The 20,472-nt window shown below is 47.8% G+C and overlaps 1 protein-coding gene across 1 annotated transcript in view; it reads right to left on the bottom strand.

Annotated features, from left to right (window-relative positions):
• LOC138492141 (large proline-rich protein bag6-B-like) overlaps positions 1-16,251 on the bottom strand; it is a 105,558-nt gene extending 89,307 nt beyond the window's left edge. Inside the window, exon 1 of the mRNA XM_069619132.1 lies at positions 16,074-16,251. Within this exon, the coding sequence (XP_069475233.1) occupies positions 16,074-16,113 (40 nt within the window). The 5' untranslated portion in view covers positions 16,114-16,251. The remainder of the gene's footprint in view (positions 1-16,073) is intronic.
• Positions 16,252-20,472: the final 4,221 nt, after the last annotated feature.

Raw genomic sequence — 20,472 nt, 5'->3', positions numbered from 1 at the left:
GCTTAGATTTCATGGAACCCATTGGGGTTGTTTCTTTTCCCATTGAGTATTCTTCACAATCTATCCATAATTGGGGTGGACCTTTAGTATTAAAATCTACCCCAGTTAAAACTAGATATTTTGGGTATGAGGTAAGCCACATAGACATGTTTTGCATAAGGAAATCTTTTATGCAAGAAGTAGTGTACCACTAGAGGATCATATAGATTAATAATTGGGATTTGTTCTTCCCTGACGCCAGTTACACCTCTGGTGGGTATACTCGGTAGCTACTGCAGAATCAAGTCCTGGACCTGCCAGTAATGACTTCTTATAGTATCCCTGCTTGACCCCCACCAGAGCCTCAATCCAGGTCTTCCTTTTACTCCCTTCTTATTTGGTTTACTTACTGGTTTGAACCCTTGAATTACTGAGTCTTCTTTTGTCCATGTTTTGTGCAAGAATATTATAGCATGGGTCTTCAAGATATCCCTAGAGTGGCCATCGACAATAACAGGAAAAATCCTTGTGTGTTTCCAGAGTGGATTTTCATCCCCTTCTGTGTGTTGAACTGGGTGATTTTATTGTGAAACTGAAAGTAGCCAGCGCCAGACACCATTGCTCGTATTGGATTTCTCCTCAACTGAGGTTGTTTCTGTTACATTTTTTTTCTTCAGCTCTCAAAAAGATACAATGGATTTTAATATTATAATCTAACATGTTGTAATAGTAATCACCTTTCACATTATCCATGGCAAGACACATTCGGTTCAACCCACCATCAGAGTTTTATATTGGTTTCACACACCGCAAGTCATGCCATAAGATGTCATATCCCATTCGCAAGAACATGTCCCTACAATCTTGCAGCATTTGAGATAAGTGCTTGAAAGTGCACAAGACCTTTCCCATTACGAACAGGTACCGAATATTCTACCAAATGTCAGCAAATGTGGACACGGGCCTTACTTTCTCATATGAAGAGGTGGAGTGTGCTATATCTGAAACCAAGATCGGCAAGGCCCCAGGTCCGGATGGCATCAGATCAGAAGTATACAAATGGTTCCCTGAATGGTGGTCAGCGGTCCTGCTAGCACTCTGTAACTCAATTGCTGTGTCAATGACTATCCCCCATTATTGGTCCTTGAGTTTAATTCAACCAATTTTTTAAAAGGACTTGCGGCTGGATCCCCATTTTTACCGCCCTGTATCATTATTAGACAGCATTTCAAGAAATGTATATTAATTGTCTGCTGGCCAGGTTAGAGACTTGGCCTGAGGAGAACAATATACTTCTCATTTTTCAGGATGGATTTAGAAAGGGATTTTCGACATCTGATTATGTTTTTGTGTTTTCATCCATCTTAGATAAATATGTCATGATGAGGAGGGCTGTGTTATATGTAGGTTTCTTGGAACTTGTCAAAGCATTTCATTCTATGGATCGTTGTCTGCTCTGGAATAAACTCCAGAGACTGGGGGTTCCAGGCTCTCTATTACAACTGATTGCACATCTCCACTCTGACACCAGTGTCTCTGTAAGAGACAATCCAAGAGGAGGCCCCACAAGTGTGTTTTCCACCAAAAAAGGTGTTCGCCACGGTTGCCCATTCGCTCCGCTTCTGTTTATAATTTTTCGATCAGACTTTTTGTCTGCCTCACATTTCTCATGCCTATTTTCTCCATCTGTGAATGGGGTAAGCTCCCTAATCTTCTCTATGCAGATGATGCCATATTATTAGATCTGATCCTAAAGGGACTTGCTAGTAGTCTAAATTATGCATCAGATTATTTTACAGACAACGGTCTAAAATGTAATCTGAAGAAAACTAAGATTGTTGTTTTTGGTTAAAAAGGGAGAACAACTACAAATGGTGCATTTATAATGTGAGCCTAACTATGGCTAACTCATATTGCTACCTGGGAGTTCTGTTCTCAAGCAACTGTTTGTGGTCCGCACATTTAACATCAGTCGAAAATTGCCTTAGGACAAGTCTGGGAAGGATTAGGAGATTCTATCAAAAGTTCTGAGGGTTCCTATTTAATAAATGCATTCAGATGCTGAAGGCTAAGATTTACTCAGCGATATTGGTTGGCAGTGAGATCTGGGGGGAGTGTGAGTTGCACCTCCTTGGATCGCATCTTGCATATTTGCCTGAGAAAGCAGTTGGGTGTGTCACCCAGCAGGCCGGGATCTGCCCTAGTGTTGGAGCTCGGGGTTCCAAATAGTGGTGTCCAGGCCGAAGGCAGGTTTTTAGAGTATTTTCATAAATTACATTCTGCCCCAGTGGTGAACCCCAATATTGTCAATGTGAAGGAAGAATTAGCAAATGCAGCAACATATGTTATTTACCCCTTGTATAAGAAGTTTTCCGTCTTGTGCAGAAAATGGGGTATTGTTTTTAATGATTTAAGGGGTGGCCATATTACAAAACGCTCTTTGTCTATGAAATCTTGGAGGAGAGAACTTGACTTGGTGATAAATGGCATGGAAAATGTATGCTCACTCAGTCACATGTTGAGGGCTTGTCAAATCTACTAGGAGAATTTCTCGCTAAGTGTCATTCGGTCTTAGGTGCAAATACGTACCATTGCAATGATGCTTCTGAACGTTTCACTGAGGGCTCGGATGACATGGCAGTTTAATACAAAGCTCTGTATCTGCGGAAGTGGGGCAATTGAGGATCTAATTAATTTTGTATTTATTTGTCGAAACATTTTAGATCTAAGACGCCTATGGCTAAGGAGACATTTTCATATCAATAATATTAGGGATGTCACGGATGCTATGTTTTTTGTTTTGCCCTCTGTCAATGCCCGTTGTATTAATGATTTATCAGAGTATATCACTGAGGCTTTCAAATGTATGGTCAGAACATTTTAAGTATTCAATAAGTTTTATTGTATATTTTAACATGTCTTCTTTTGAATATAAATTGCACTGTATTTTACTTGGGGTTAATGGTGACCCTGTATTTTGAATTGTACAATATTTTATTTAATCTCATGTAAATGGTGAAAACCAAATAAAAGTATTTATCTACCAAATGAAGGTCATTGGTCTCTAGTACTCACAAATTAGGGATTTCATGTAAAAGACGAAGAGATTTGTTGAACAGATCGTCAGCTACATTCTCATAGAACACATCTTCAAACTCTAACACTTTGCTTGTCTACAGGCTTTACCTCGAGCCCTCTTGGGAGGGGGTTGAGTGTTTATTTGTTACTCTGCAGCAGTGGCTCGAATTCTACATACACACAAGATTGGTGCCACTTGAGAGATTCACTCCTCAGGACTTGGTTGTTCGGGGACTATATTTCCCACAGATCTTGACTTTACATCGACATTCGGTTGGTTTTTTGTAACACTCTCCTCTTACTTTCATATTTCTTTATTTGCTCCCTAAATCTAGCAAGATGTTCCTTAGAAGCTTTATTTTGACCTTTTTGCCTTTTTTCACACCTTTACAACTCCTCTTGTCTGCATGCTTTTCATTTATTAGTTCAATTCAAATGAATGATTTACAATACTCGATGATCACGAAATTCATTCCCTTTAAGAAATCACAGAACACTTAATAACACAAAACAGCTAGACTAAATTATGCGTTAATAAATGTTCCCTGATTTTTTAGATAGAATATTTTTTGTGATCATTGAGTATTGTAAGTGATATCAATTGAATTGAACGAGTAAAGAAAATGCACTGAGAAGATGAGTTGTAGCCCTTTTTTCATATCCCCAGTACTTCAGATCACCCCTCAACACCATACTGAAGCCCCCTTATTGACAGCTCATTTCTCTCTGACATGGAATATCACTCAGTACCAGTCATATCCTGCAGTTACTGATCATATCGATCCTGTACTGTGAGATATCCCCTCCATCCTGACCAATCATCCACCCATACCGACAGCTCATACATGCACCTTCACCGAAAAATAGCCCCCACCAGGTGGTTTACCCTTCTATAATGGAAGGTCGTACAGCCATATTGAGAGTTTATCCCCCATATTGCCAAGTCATAAGCGCCTTTCCCACCTACCTTTGAGGTATACCCCCCTTGTCCAACTGTTGGGTATCCCACCGTGCTAATGAGAATTCCTCATAGTCTCAAGCATGAATCGGAGAAGCTACCCACCCAGAGGCCCTTGGCCTCTCCTGGTCTGACCCATCTGTGATGGTGACCAGTGAGAGCTAGAATTCTCTGACTAACTCTGAGGACCACTCTTTAACTCAATTGCAGTATCAATGACTATCCTCCATTCTTAGTCTTTGTGTTTAATTGAACCAATTTTTTAAAAGGGCTTGCGGCTGGATCCCCGTTGTTACCACCCTATCTCATTATTAGACAGCATTTCAAAAAATGTATATTAATTGTCTGCTAGAGACTTGGGCTGAGGAGAGCAATATACTTCCCAGTTATCATGCTGGATTTAGAAAGGGAATTTCGACATCGGATCATGTTTTTGTGTTTTCAGCCATTTTAGATAAACATGTGAAGATTAGAAGGGCAGTGTTATATGTAGGTTTCTTGGATCTTGTCAAAGCATTTGATTCTATGAATCAATGTCTGCTCTGGAATAAATTCCAGAGACTGGGAGTTCCCGCTTCTCTATTACAACTGATTGCCCATCTGCACTCTGGCAGTAAGCAGTGAATATGTATACTCTCTGTCAGAGCTATAGGCATGTGCCTCCACCCCCTTCACCCACAATATTCAGAAAGCACACACAGACTATAAATCTATATATTCAGTGCTCAAAAGCTTTTCATTGTGACAAAGCAACTCCTCTTGGTTTTGTCAAAACCTATCTGGATTGGAGGCCCGGTTCTGATTTACTCCTGGTTATCGATCAGCCGCCATACGCTACCAAGCATGTGGCCGTTTAAGAGGACTGATGCAAGCAGTCTGTGACACAATCTGAAAATACAAGGGCAACCAGTTAAGGTATTTTATGGACAGAATAGATTGCTGTGACGATAGAGGTGGGCATATGAAATAAGCTGAAATAAACTACACCACTGCAAGTCGATGAGCGGCCCAGGGGAACAGGAAAAGCCCAGAAAGCGCAATGAGACCTAAGTCGAAGCCCTGAAACACAACCCTGACCAGGGATACGACAGTGCTTTAGGAATGCACTTTTATACTTATTTAAGGACTTACCCTTGTACTAGGTGAACAAGTGAGCGGGGAAACGCTGGCGGCGCATTATGCTGGCTTCATCCTGCCAGCATGTTTCCCACTGGGATGAGAGTTAGTGACGGCTGAAGCGGAGTGTGGACAAGGCGCAGCGTTTGGTGGGAGATGACAGAAGAACAGCGTGGAAGGGTAGGTCAACATCGGCTGCTTTGGGCGGCGGGGTGGGGGCGGTGGCTTGAGGAGGAAAAGAATTAGGCCTGCAGGATTGCGCGGGTTGAAAGATACCAGCGGAAAGCACAGGTGGTGTTGTTTTCTTTGTTGGGAACAAAAGCACTTGTTTGCATAAATGGAGCTGTAGTTACTGCATGAATGGCACATTGGTTTAAACTTTCCACCAGGTGAAGTAATCCTTGGACATTTTGCAATAGTCATTGGGTAACTGGTACAAATCAACTATAGTAAATGCATGCACCCAAATTCTCAAAATGTAACGTAAAGAGTGCTTGTGTGTGGGGAGATGGGGTGGGGCGGTGGGTGTGTTTGTGGGTGGGGGTTATGTGGGGGTGGATCCGGGTTTTGAGGGGGTGGGTGTGTTTGTAGTGGGGTTTTGGGAATGGAGTGCTGCTTGGCGCTAGTGCCGAGCAGACTAAGAAGGAAGTGAAGATGGACATGAAAACCAGGCTGAGGTATGCAGAACATGCGTGCTGCATTTCTGATTGTTATGGAACGGCTATAAGTCACAAGGGCTGCCTGTAGTGCTTACTATCTGTGGGAGATAATATTTTGAGCTCCCTTGAACCTGACTTCCTGTAACCTGACTTCCTGTATCCATGCGTTTGGTCCGCATGCAGTACTATACTCAACTCAAGGCAGGACCCACGAAGAAAGACATTCGGGCTCATTTTCGTTATGGCATGGAGTAGAATTAGAGCATAAAATGTATGCGTAAAGATTGATGCTTTCATTTTACTCCACACCATATTTTCATTCATTTGTATGGCGAAGAGGAAGCATGGATTGTAAATTACGATTCTGCCTCACCTTTCCTCTCCATTAAACAAAAACTCCAGAATTTGAACAAGAGCTCATTTTATTAAACTTAGTAATTTGGTAGTGGAGATCCGATACGTGTTGACATGCATGTTCCCCGACGCCAAATTTTTGTCATTTGCATGGCGGAGTGCAAAAGTGCTTTTTGCCCGGCACTTTCGCACTCCACTGTGCAAAGTGATTAAACGCTGCCTGGCATGCTTGCATGAGCATGGCAAGTGTGTCGGGCATGATTTCATTTAAATTGTGAACACAGCTTACCATGTGACGCTCACAATTAAAAGTAAACACTGCCTGGCATGTGCGCACGGTGCACAGTGTTCACAATTACAATTAAACCCTGCCCGACATGCAAGCATGTCGGGCAGGGTTTAATTGTAATTGTACAGGCTGCCTGCCAAGCGAGCATGTGGGGTCCTCCTGCTTTATACTGGTGCATAAAGCAGGCAGACACCATAGGGTTGTTTAGCATTTGTATGGCGAAGAGGAAGGGAGGCGCAGAAAATACATGTTGCGTTCCGCGGTCCTCTGTGCCATCCAAATGAATGAACATGAGCTGTGGCGTGAATGGAAGGCGTTAAAGCCTTACTCAAGGCTTCGACGCCTTCCGTTTATGTTGGGCTCATTGACTTGGTGGTGGGTCTTAATGGGGTTTCCTGAACTAGGGGACTGAACATGAGTCAAGAGGCATCAAAAGAACTTGTGTTCTCTCTAACTAAGTGTGGAGAAAGGGCTAAAGCCAATGTATGCTGGTAGGGTGACCAGATTTAAAAAGTAAAAAAAACAGGACAGGGCCACTAAAATAAAAGTAGGACTAACTCTTGAAAGTGGCTGTCAAGGCACTACAATTCAGTAGCGTTTGGAGGAGAAGGGGGTTTAAGTGTTAATGTTCAAAGAAACACATATTATAATTAATTTATCCCCAAGTAACACTATCTTAAACTGTAAAATGCAGCATTTCTTCTGTGCGAGATTGTGCATTCCTACCTGCCAGCCATGAAGACCTACTACCAAAAACCGGGACCCCTGCTGTTTCCAGTGGGAAGATAATCTACAGAAAGGGGGGCAGAGCTCCAAATAATGGGACAGTCCTGGCAACACCGGGACGTCTCGTCACCCTAGTCTGCTGGTGAAGAATAGAATTCTAGAACATTATTCAGAATAGACCGAAATAAGAGAAACGTGTTCTTACCAAAACCGATTTTGACTTTGGAATATTATTTGTATTAAGAATAACATGATCCTCCTTTGTGAAGTTAAAAGATACATAAATGAAGGGAAGTGTTTTTCTTCCGAGAGCTGAGTGGACAGAGTTTACTGCTTTACTGGGAAGTCAGATATTGTCTTAAATGCTGCATGACTCTCCTTGGGAGATGCGTGGAGGCATCGTGTCTGGCAGGTCGGAAAATGTGGGAGGGGGGCAGCTGGAGACAGAGGGCCATATGAGCTAAGCGATAAGAAACCCCCAAGTCTCCTGTGTCATCAAGAAGGTGGACAAGGCACAACCATGGGCTGAGGGAAGCCAGGACCAGAACCTCATCCTTCTTCTTACAATCACAACCTTTGTCATGGGCTGGAGAATGCAAAGGCAGGACGATATGGTCTCAAGAGTATTTAGAATGAGATCAAGAATTCATTAATTCTTAATACCTTGAAGGCCATACCGGCCACCCTTAGAATTCCCGGACCACGACAACGTGTTTCCTTGTATGCTACGGACCCTGGAAAGTCATGGCTGAGTACCAGGTCTCATCCTTCTTCTGCCATGAACCCTGCAGAGCGGTCAGACATGTTCACGAGAAGGTCATGGACCATTGATCAGGCTGGTGGCGCCGGACCCATCACTGAGAGTATGAGAGGTGGCGGGTCAGAGGAGACCAATTGGCAGCGAGGCCTCCCTACTCCCAGCATTGGGCTAGTAAGAGATAAGTAGGAGAGTGCAGGAAAGGAGTGGTAGAAGACAGCTGATCCGAATAATGGCTAGCGCAACCATCTATTATTCGAACTCTAGACCCTTTAGTTTGGTGAGATATTTATGTTCTCCACGTGTCGGGTGTTAAGTACGGACTGTACGTGCTAGCTGGAGATTCACTCCTCAGTGTATCCCAGGCGGGATTTGCAAGAGAGGAGACCTTAGTCCCAAACAGAGCCGAGTATCTGGAGCATATAGGCTCTTGGCGACCCTGTGCTATGCGACAAAACCCCCACTGAGGCTTCAGGTAAAGGATGAAAACTATTAGCCAGAAGCCAGGAACCGTACAGACTTGAAAGCCGCCACTGCAAAAAGGAAAGGACCAGAAAACTAGCCTTCTCTACCTACTCCCCAAGACTATGGAACCTGCTCCCGCGCTGCTACAATTCAGAAAAGAATGCAAGACCCACCTCTTCAAGGAGTCTCTCCTCCTCAACACCTGGGCCATCACGTCGCACCCCCGCGCCACCAGACTCGCTCGACACCATCTGCCCCTCTCCCCCTGCCGCCCTGTACAAATGTACCCCTCCTCTGTGCCCCTCTGTATCCTACCCCCGCTGTATATCTGTTATGTTGTTACCTTTGAAAAGCGCTCTGTTATGCATCTGTATGTTTGTATACCTCTGTAAAGCACTCAGTTGCTTCTCAAGCTAGGCCCAAGCTCAATAAATACGATAATAATAATATAGAGAGAGCACAAAACCCTGGAGGACGACACCACATTGGCACAGTCTACTTCACACATCTGGTAGCACTTCATTGCTGTGCCTTCGACAGCAGGTGCAGTACTTTGTAGGTACATTATCTGAAGACAAATACAGGCCCATAAAGTATGATGTCATCCCTGCGTGACAGCAGGACCTGCGTCTTTCACACGAAGGCGTTCTGGTGGCCGATCGCTATCTTGGACAACACCAAACACCATTCACAAAAAAACATTTTTAAAGAAAAAGCGTGGACGTGTCCTCCTAAATACTCTTCTAGGGAAAGTTCCCAGTAGACATTTGGGATACTAACTGCCACGTCACAGGCTAGGCCATATGGAATGCAGTGCTGCCCAGACGAAGTCCCAGTGGTTAAAAAGTGTTGGCTGAAACATTTGAACCTGTTACTTCTGGTTGGTGAGTCTCACGTGCGGGAGGGACATGCCCAAACATGAGTCCCAAGTTCAGTGTACCCAGGTACTTCAACTGCACCGCAATGGTGAAAGTAACCATCTGGAGGTGTATATGTCTATCTGGCTGGGGGGTCATGGCCTAGCAATGTAGCCTGGGATGCTCTGGGGGGGGGGGGGTGGCGTCAAGCCTGATTTGCATATGGGTTGCTCCACTTCTGTAAAGGCGCAGATGAGGTAAACAGGGGTAAAGAGTGGCACCAAGTATTTACATCTGAGTATGAGACAGTATTCACAAGCACGGAACCTCGCTCGGCACCTTTTCACCTGAGAGCACGTGTAAACATTGGCAACATTTCGAAAAGAAATCTTAAGTAACCGGTGAGGCAGCCTCTCCAGTGGTCAAAGTGTACGGAAAGAAGTAGTGGAACTATGTTCCGTGCTGACCCGCCCCCCACGAAGCCCCGCCCACGCGCCCACCCAAACTCCCAAACAAACACACCTGCCGTTCAGTGCAGTGCACTGAAGTGCAAGTTTCAACTTCTTCCTACACTAAATCATTCCGGAACGGGTTATAAAGTATAGGAACAGTGACACGTTTAGTAACACCTCCCCTACCCACTTCGACCACTGAGCCTCTCGCAAAGCAGTGCGATGCGGAAGGCTGTTCCATGCAGGCCAATGACCTCGGAGTGGCCACCCACCCCTGGCACACGCACACTCCCGGCCATCACGCTTTGTACTATTGTGAGCATGTCAGGCGGGGGGCCCCCATTAATCACAGCTCCAGCCTTGTTGTGTTATTTACTTTTCAGTGCACGCCGTAGTTTGCTCTTGAAACGCTTCCAGCCTTTGTGAAGTTAATCATTGGACACGGAGAGTCCAGGGCTCTGCTATCTTGTGAAGGCCTTTGGCGCCACGGGTCTCTTCTCAGAGGGTTGGACCCACCAGGGCGATTCCTGGAGCTCTGTTCGCACTCATTTAGTATATCATAGAGGTTATTCGCGTGCATTTGGTATGTTACGGCTGATGTGCTCATGCACTTAATATATTATGGAGATTTATATTTTTGAAAAAAAACAGATGTTGCAGCCAATGTCGGCTTGAGTTCCTATCTAGAGCGAAGCCTTTGTGCCTCTCTGGTTCCTTTCTCAGATGGCCAAGGGTCTGCACCAGGGGTGCCTGTATTGTGGCTGCAGCAATATATGTACAATTCTGAGAAATAAAGTTGGTACCCTTTAGTGCGCTCCTTGGGAAGAATTACTCAATCACATGACAAGGAATCTCCCCTGAGGAACCGTGGCTAAAGTCATGGGGAAACACGTGTTGGGAGACAATTTGGGAGACAAAGTTTGTTTATTGAAACTTTAAGTGTATGGAGTATCCAGAACCTATACTGAATAAACAAATTGGAATTAACATAACCAAGTGATTGAGTAATTCTTCCCAAGGAGCGCACTAAAGGGTACCAACTTTATTTCTCGATATTATGGAGATTATTCACGTGATACGATATGATAGGTTATTTATAACGCGAGGACCCAGAGATCGAACCTGTGATGCTCCGCGTCGTCTTGCTTCCAAGGCAAGCACGTTACACCTGAGCTATCCTCCCGAGACGTGCATTTGATGTTATGGCTGATGTGCTCACGCACTTAGTGTCAAGGGGAACATGCCCATGCCCTTGGTATTTAATGGAGAATGTTCACGTGCATTTGGTATGTTATGAGGAATGTGCCCATGCCCTTGGTATTTAATGGAGAATGTTCACGTGCATTTGATGTTATGGCTGATGTGCTCACGCACTTAGTGTCAAGGGGAACATGCCCATGCCCTTGGTATTTAATGGAGAATGTTCACGTGCATTTGGTATGTTATGAGGAATGTGCCCATGCATTTGGTATATATTATGGAGATCATTCACGTGCATTCGGTATGCCCTGACTAATGTGCTCATGCACTTAGTATATTAGAGTATTCACGTGCATTCGGTCAATTATGGGGAATGTGCAAATGCACCTAGTATATTACAGAGATTATTCACGTGCATTTGGTAGGTTATAGGGAATGTGCTCATGCATTTGTTATATTATGGAGTTCATCAACGTGCATTTGGTATGTTATGTAATGTGCCAAAGCACTTGGTATATTATGGAGACCCTCGACGTGCATGTAGTATGTTATGGGGAATATGCCCATGTACTTAGTGCATTATGGAGAACATTCACGTGCATTTGATATATTATGGCTAATGTGCTCATGCACTTAGTGTCAAGGGGAACATTGCCATGCACTTGGTATTTTATGGAGAATGTTCAGGTGCATTTGGTGTGTTATGGAGAATGTTTCATGCAGTTCGTATGTTATGGTGATGGGTCATGCATTTCGTATGTTATGGTGATGTTTTGCGTGCTTCGTATGTGATGGCTCGTGTGTTCATCCAACTTGCATAAGATAGAGAAAAGTTCATATGCATTTGGTACTTTAGTCCGTTTGGGTGCGAGAAGATAGAAGAGGGGGTAGGGGTTGCTCTTAAAAGGCACAGGGGGCAGCCGCTGGAAGAAGAGATGCGGGGAGAACACAGAAAGAAGCGACGAGAGATACGTGGGGGGAGGCCGCAACACGTGTAAACACAATGCACAGATAGCGAAACTGGAGACGGGCTGCGCGGGAGCGCAAGTGGAGAGAAGGGGCGAGTGATTGCGAGATATGGGAGCGGGCGCACAGCAGGGATGGCAGCACACATTGCCCGGGAGGCAGAGACACGCGGGCAACACGAGCCAAGCCGAGGAAAGAACAGGGCGGAGAAGGCGAGACCAGTAACATTTTACAGATGTGGTCGCGACAACAATGAGCAGACGGACGGGAGTGAGGAACCAAAAAGAACTCCCAGGTGATGAGGGGGCGAGCGGATATGATCAGGAGAGAATGATAAAGTGGGAAGCCACGCCCTGGGGGGGGGGGCAGGGCAGGGGAGAGGGGCAAGCAAGCACCCAGTGCATGCTACAGTGAATATCCACCGGCCTCTGGTGTACCCTGTAGGAAATCTGCACGCATTTGGTTTCCATCCATGTGTTACGGAACATATTCTCAAGCATTTAGTATAGTCACATGCATTTGGTATGTTATGGACGCTATTCAAATGCATGTTCTCCACAGGCATTGGACGAAGTTTAAGTGCATGTGGCATATTATGGATAATAGTCCAGTGCATTTGGCTTTGGTACGGATGCTATTCACTTGCATGTGGTATGCGGTGGAGGATAGTCACCACACACATGTGTATTAAATGGGAAAATAAATACATGGAGCTTTTATGTCCCACTTCATGCTGGAGACAAGCCTCTAAGCGTAGGACCGAGATTCGAACCATGCCTTGCTTCTGAGCTATCCCTCAGGCCCAACGTTTAGTGTATTTGGTAATTTATGGATAATAGTCACGTGAAATTGCTTTGATATAGAGAATAATCACCATATGCATTTGGTATGTCGTGGACACCATTTAGATGCATATGGAATGCTATGGATAATAGCCACATGCATTTCATTAGGTGTGGAGACTAGTCACCACATGCATTGGGTATGCCATGGATGCATGGGTATGTTATGGATAATAGTGACATGCATTGGGTATATCATGGAACTATTTGTATGCATTTGGTATGTTATGGATAATAGCCACATGCATTTCATTAGGTGTGGAGACTAGTCACCACATGCATTGGGTATGCCATGGATGCATGGGTATGTTATGGATAATAGTGACATGCATTGGGTATATCATGGCACTATTTATATGCATTTGGTATGTTATGGATAATTGTCACATGCATTTGCTTTGGTGTGGAGAATAGTCACCACATGCATTGGGTATGCCATGGATGCATGGGTATGTTATGGATAATAGTGACATGCATTGGGTATATCATGGCACTATTTATATGCATTTGGTATGTTATGGATAATTGTCACATGCATTTGCTTTGGTGTGGAGAATAGTCACCACATGCATTGGGTATGTCATGGACACTATTTAGATGCCTTTGAAATGTGATGGATAATTGTCACATGCATTTGCTTTGGTGTGGAGAATAGTCACCACATGCATTGGGTATGCCATGGATGCATGGGTATGTTATGGATAATAGTGACATGCATTGGGTATATCATGGCACTATTTATATGCATTTGGTATGTTATGGATAATTGTCACATGCATTTGCTTTGGTGTGGAGAATAGTCACCACATGCATTGGGTATGTCATGGACACTATTTATATGCATTTGCTATGTTATGGATAATTGTCACATGCATTTGCTTTGGTGGGGAGAATAGTCACCACATGCATTGGCTATGCCATGGATGCATGGGTATGTTATGGATAATAGTGACATGCATTGGGTATATCATGGAACTATTTGTATGCATTTGCTATGTTATGGATAATTGTCACATGCATTTGCTTTGGCGTGGAGAATAGTCACCACATGCATTGGGTATGCCATGGATGCGTGGGTATGTTATGGATAATAGTGACATGCATTGGGTATATCATGGAACTATTTGTATGCATTTGGTATGTTATGGATAATTGTCACATGCATTTGCTTTGGTGGGGAGAATAGTCACCACATGCATTGGGTATGCCATGGATGCATGGGTATGTTATGGATAATAGTGACATGCATTGGGTATATCATGGAACTATTTGTATGCATTTGGTATGTTATGGATAATTGTCACATGCATTTGCTTTGGTGTGGAGAATAGTCACCACATGCATTGGGTATGCCATGGATGCGTGGGTATGTTATGGATAATAGTGACATGCATTGGGTATATCATGGAACTATTTGTATGCATTTGGTATGTTATGGATAATTGTCACATGCATTTGCTTTGGTGGGGAGAATAGTCACCACATGCATTGGGTATGCCATGGATGCATGGGTATGTTATGGATAACAGTGACATGCATTGGGTATATCATGGAACTATTTGTATGCATTTGGTATGTTATGGATAATTGTCACACACATTTGCTTTGTTGTGTAGAATAGTAACCACATGCATTTGGTATGAGATGGATGCATGGGTATGTTATGGATAATAGTGACATGCATTGGGTATATCATGGAACTATTTGTATGCATTTGGTATGTTATGGATAATTGTCACATGCATTTGCTTTGGTGTGGAGAATAGTCACCACATGCATTGGGTATGCCATGGATGCGTGGGTATGTTATGGATAATAGTGACATGCATTGGGTATATCATGGAACTATGTGTTTGCATTTGGTATGTTATGGATAATTGTGACATGCATTTGCTTTGGTGTGGAGAATAGTCACCACATGCATTGGGTATGCCATGGATGCATGGGTATGTTATGGATAATAGTGACATGCATTGGGTATATCATGGAACTATTTGTATGCATTTGGTATGTTATGGATAATTGTCACATGCATTTGCTTTGGCGTGGAGAATAGTCACCACATGCATTGGGTATGCCATGGATGCGTGGGTATGTTATGGATAATAGTGACATGCATTGGGTATATCATGGAACTATTTGTATGCATTTGGTATGTTATGGATAATTGTCACATGCATTTGCTTTGGCGTGGAGAATAGTCACCACATGCATTGGGTATGCCGTGGATGCGTGGGTATGTTATGGATAATAGTGACATGCATTGGGTATATCATGGAACTATTTGTATGCATTTGGTATGTTATGGATAATTGTCACATGCATTTACTTTGGCGTGGAGAATAGTCACCACATGCATTGGGTATGCCATGGATGCGTGGGTATGTTATGGATAATAGTGACATGCATTGGGTATATCATGGAACTATTTGTATGCATTTGGTATGTTATGGATAATTGTCACATGCATTTGCTTTGGTGTGGAGAATAGTCACCACATGCATTGGGTATGTATGTAGAGGTGTTTGCCAGGCCATAGAGAATAGTCACTTGCGTTCAGTATGTCAAGGGAATATTAACACTCTTTTTGTATTTTGCAGGGACATTCACATGTGTTTGATATCTTCTGGAGAATATTGCCTTTGCTAGTGGGACATGGATTCCATATACACAGAAACATTGTCATATGCGTTATGCTATGGCGAAGCTTATTACCGATTTGTAAACTAAGGGGAATGTTACACATGTACATGCTATGCAGATTATTCTCAGGGCTTCTATATGCTATGGCGAATGTGTTTGCACCCTCGCGATGCTAAGGCGCCCCTTCCTTCAACACGTCCGGGCAAACTAAGCATTCCTCATGCTGGGGGGAATATTGACGTGCATTCGCAACGTTGTGAAGCACTGTCTTATGCAATGGGTTGCTTGTGTAGTGTAGAATATGTGCGTGCATTTCGTACACCAGGCAGACTAGTGACATGCATTTGGCATGCTGTGGAGAATATGTTCATGCATGCCATGGGCGCTGGAGAATACATGCATACCATGGTTGTGTACATGATAATGTTCGCAGGCTTTCGGCACTCTCTGGCGAAATGGGCAATTCTTTTGATACATTGTGGAGAATGGTTTGATGTAAGAGGGGGGGGGTCATTTCCGCATGCATTCAGCACGCAATAGAATAGTGCCTTCGTGCTGCGCAATTCCTACTTTATAGAGACGAGTCATTTTGTATGCATTCGGTACTCTGTGAAGAGTGCTTGCATGCAAGCTAATACTATGGACGGCATATTGTCAGCGAAGCTTCAAGGGGCCAAAGGTGGAAAAGAACTCCCTTTTGTGAGGTAAAAGCTAGTGCTTGCGGGGTCTTACCTGCCAGCAGGCCTGCTCTCGGGAGTCGGCGGCTTCTCATCTCTGCGCGGGTCAGTGGGCTCCCTGCATCTGCTGTGAGGCAGGTGTGGAAGAGCCCAGGGGTTCTCCAGAGCCGCACGTGGCCTGCGCCGCCCCTGGCCTGGCGAGCTCAAGGCTGACCCGGCTGCTCTCAGCACGGAGGGGGCGGGGAGAGAGCGCGCTGGCCCACGACGGGACAATGGAACTTTTCACAGTGGCAGAAACTAGGAATACTTATTCGCAGGGCGGCCAGAGGATTTGCAGGGCACTGGGCGGAAGAAGGTGTATGGGTTCCCCCCTTCATTTGCATAAATAGTGATATTACAGAAAATATTACAGATATAGGCCCGAGTCATGGAATCAGGTGCAGAAATGGCGTAAGGGCCATTCGCCGAGAAGGACCCTGCGTGAGCCATGGCACAGACAAAAGCCTTGTGCTGCACGCATATTCAGGGATTTCAAGAGGTATAGCAGTGGCACAAGTAACAAACTGCATGAGGAACACCGCAAACACGCCCCCACGCACACCCAAAAGCAAGTTAAAGCACAGGGGGCTGTCTGCAGGGGTCCCTTCTGGAGGGGGCGGCCTGTGGGGGGATGTCACAGGTGAGGGGGACTGGTGGGTGGTGTCCATTCTAGAGGGGGCTGCCTGTGTGGGGTGTCCCTTCTGGGGGGGGGCTGCCTGCGGGAGGTGTCACCAGTGAGGGGTTCCCTATCCCTGGCCTAGCCTCCAGCCCCCCAGCACATTTGCATGACAACACCTTCCATTCCTAGGCCGCACCCCAAAGAACACGCATGGCCTCCCTTGCAAGCCCAGGCCATACCCCAGCAAAATCCTGCTACAACACCTTGCATTCCCGGGCTGCAGCCCAGAGAAAACGTGTGCCCTCCCTCGCAAGCCCAGCACGTACCCCATTAAAATGGCGCAACAACACCTCGCATTCCCGGGCTGCACCCCACAGAAAACACACGCCCTCCCTCGCAAGCCCAGGCCAAATCGTGTGACCACACCTCGCAGTCCAAGGCAGCACCCCAGAGAAAACGTGTGACCTCCCTCGCAAGCCCGGCCCATACCCCAGTGAAATCGCATATGCCCGAGGAAGTGTAGGATACACCCCTTACAAAAACGTGAGTTCCCCCTACACCCTCGGCACCCACCTGTCCACAAACCCTCCAACTGCACATGAACCAGTGTAGTCCACATCTCACACCCAGCCCCCCTCACATGTCACAACACATGCAGGCGGCCCCCTGCAGAAGGGACACCCCCCCACAGGCAGCCCCCTGCAGACTGGACACCACCCCCAGCTCCCCTGACCCTGCAAGCCGTCCCCTCCAGAAGGGAAACCCCTGCAGGCAGCCCCCTCCTGAAGGGACAACCCCCACGGGCAGCCCCCTCCAGACTGCACACCACCCCCCACGACCTCTCACCTGTGACACCCTCATGCAGGCCGCCCCCTCCAGAAGGGACACCCCACACAGGCAGCCCCCTCCAGACTGTACACCACCCCCCATCCTCCAGCCCCCTCACCTGTGACACCCTCCGCAGGCTGCCCCATCCAGAAGGGACACCCCCCCGCAGGCAGTCACCTCCAGCAGGACCACCACCCCCCAGCACCCCTCACCTGTGACACCCCCTGCAGGCAGACCCCTCCAGAAGGGACAGCACCCACAGGAAGCCCCCTCCAGACTGGACACCACCCCCCGCACCCTCACCTGTGACACCCCGTGCAGGCCACCCCTTCCAGAAAAGACACCTCCCACAGACAGCCCCCTCCAGACTGGACACCACCCCCCAGCCCCCTCACCTGTGACACCCTCCGTAGTCTGCCCCCTCCAGAAGGGACAGCCCCCACAGGCAACCCCCTCCAGACTGGACCCCACACCCCAGCACCCCTCACCTGTGACACCACCCGCAGGCCACCCCCTCCAGAAGGGACATGCCCCACAGGCATCCCCCTCCAGACTGGACACCACACCCAGCCCCCTCACCTGTGACACCCCCCGCAGGCCGCCCCCTTCAGAAGGGACACCCCCTACAGGAAGCCCCCTCCAGAAGGGACACCCCCCACAGGCAGCCCCCTCCAGACTGGACACCCCACACAGACAGTCCCCTCCAGAATGGGCACCACCCACCAGCACCCCTCACCTGTGACACCCCTCGCAGGCCGCCCCCTCCAGAAGGGACCCCTGCTGGCAGCCCCCTCTAGAAGGGACACCCCCCACAGGCAGCCCCCTCCAGACTGGACACCACTCCCAAACCCCCTCACCTGTGACACCCCTCGCAGGCCGCCCCCTCCAGAAGGGACCCCTGCTGGCAGCCCCCTCCAGAAGGGACACCGCCCGCAGGCAGCTCCCTCCAGAAGGGACACCAACCACAGGCAGCCCCCTCCAGACTGGACACCACCCTCCAGCACCGCTCACTTGTGACACCCCTGCAGGCTGCCCCCTCCAGAAGGGTCACCCCACACAGGCATCCACCGACTGGACACCACCCCCCAGCAGCCCTCACCTGTGACAGCCCCCAGAGGCAACCCCCTTCAGAAGGTACACTCCCCACAGGCAGCCCCCCCAGACTGTTCACCACCCCCCAGCACCCCTCTCCTGTGACACCCCCTGTAGGCATCCCCATCCAGAAGGTACACCCCCCACAGGCAGCCCCCTCCAGATTGTTCACCACCCCCCAGCACCCCTCTCCTGTGCCCACCCACCGCAGGCATCCCCCTCCAGAAGGGACACCCCCCACAGGCAGCCCCTCTCCAGACTGGATGCCACCCCCCACACTCCTCACCTTGGACAGCCTCGCAGGGAGCCCCATCCAGAAGGGACACTCCCACAGGCAGCCCCCTCCGGACTGGATACCACTGCCCGCACCCTTCACCTGGGACACCTCCGCGGGAGCCCCCTCCAAAAGGGACACCCCCCACAGGCAGCCCCCTCCAGACTGGATGCCACCCCCCAGCACCCCTCACCTGGGACACCGCCGCAGGGAGCCCGCTCTATAAGGGACACCCGACACAGGCAGCCCCCTCCAGACTGGACACCACCCACCAGCCCCCCTCACCCATGACAACACCCGCAGCACACCCCCTCCAGAAGGGACTCCTGCAGGCAGCCCCATCTAGAAGGGATACCCCCCCACAGGCAGCCCCCTCCAGACTGGACCCCACTCCTAACCCCCCTCACCTGTGACACCCCCAGCAGGCTGCCCCTTCCAGAAGGGACACCCCTCACAGGCAGCCCCCTCCAGAAGGAACACCCACTACAGGCAGCCCCCTCCAGAAGGAACACCCACTACAGGCAGCTGCCTCCAGACTAGAAACCACCCTCCAGCACCCCTCACTTGTGACACCCCTGCAGGCCGCCCCAGCCAAAACGGTCACCCTACACAGGCAGCCCCCTCCAGACTGGACACCACCCCCCAGCACCCCTCACCTGTGACAGCCCCACAGGCAGCCATCTCCAGAAGGGACACCCCCCACAGACAGCCCCCTCCAGACTGGACACCACCCCCAGCATCCCTCACCTGTGATACCCCCAGCACCCCTCACCTGTGACACCCTCCACAGGCAGCCCCCTCCAGACTGGACACTACCCTCCAACCCCCCCTCATCTTTGACACCTCCCACAGGCTGCCCCATCCAGAAGGGACACCCCCCGCAGGCACCCTCCTCGAGAAGGGACACCCTCCCCAGGCCGCCCCCTCCATAAGGGCCACCCCCCACAGGCAGCCCCTTCCAGACTGGACACCACACCCCAGCCCCCCTCACCTGTTGTTAGGGAGAATTCTCTGTTTAGGCTGAATTTCCTAACCTAGTGAGTCCCCCAGCAGCTTTGCTGGATTTCTGGAGTTTGTTTTTTTCCATCCTGCCAAGAGTGGGACTCTTTTCTCCCACTCTTGGACATGTATGTGTGTAATTCCTTTGAAATGTCAATGTGTTCGATGGGCTATGGGGTCTTTTACTCCATAGGGTCTCATATGTTTTTCTATGTGTGTTACACCGCACCATACGTGCCGTAACACGGGGGCGTCCTAGCGGATCCCCCACCATAGACTCCATACCCGGGGACTGACTACTGTCTCCCCGGGCATGTAAAGTCACCATTGGCTTTACTAGACCTAAATTTACTAACAGAACTAGTACAAACCATCTTATTGTGGACGTACTAGTAGGGGTAATTCGATTACTCCTGGATCTGTTACTCGAGGGGGCACTGTCCCGTCCCCCCTCGTCGAGTTTTGGCTGGTGGCAGTGGAAACTACTTGTTATGTTCGTCCCCGAACATAACCCTATGGGATTCGTCCCATTGTTGGAGATTGATACTTTTTCTCATTAATCTCTAACGTACCACCGATCTACTTATCTTAAATAGGTTTATC

Source organism: Ambystoma mexicanum, chromosome 10 (assembly GCF_040938575.1).
Source record: "Ambystoma mexicanum isolate Mex_15411 chromosome 10, UKY_AmexF1_1, whole genome shotgun sequence".
Lineage (NCBI taxonomy): Eukaryota > Metazoa > Chordata > Amphibia > Caudata > Ambystomatidae > Ambystoma > Ambystoma mexicanum.
This window is presented reverse-complemented; position numbering and strand designations above follow the sequence as displayed.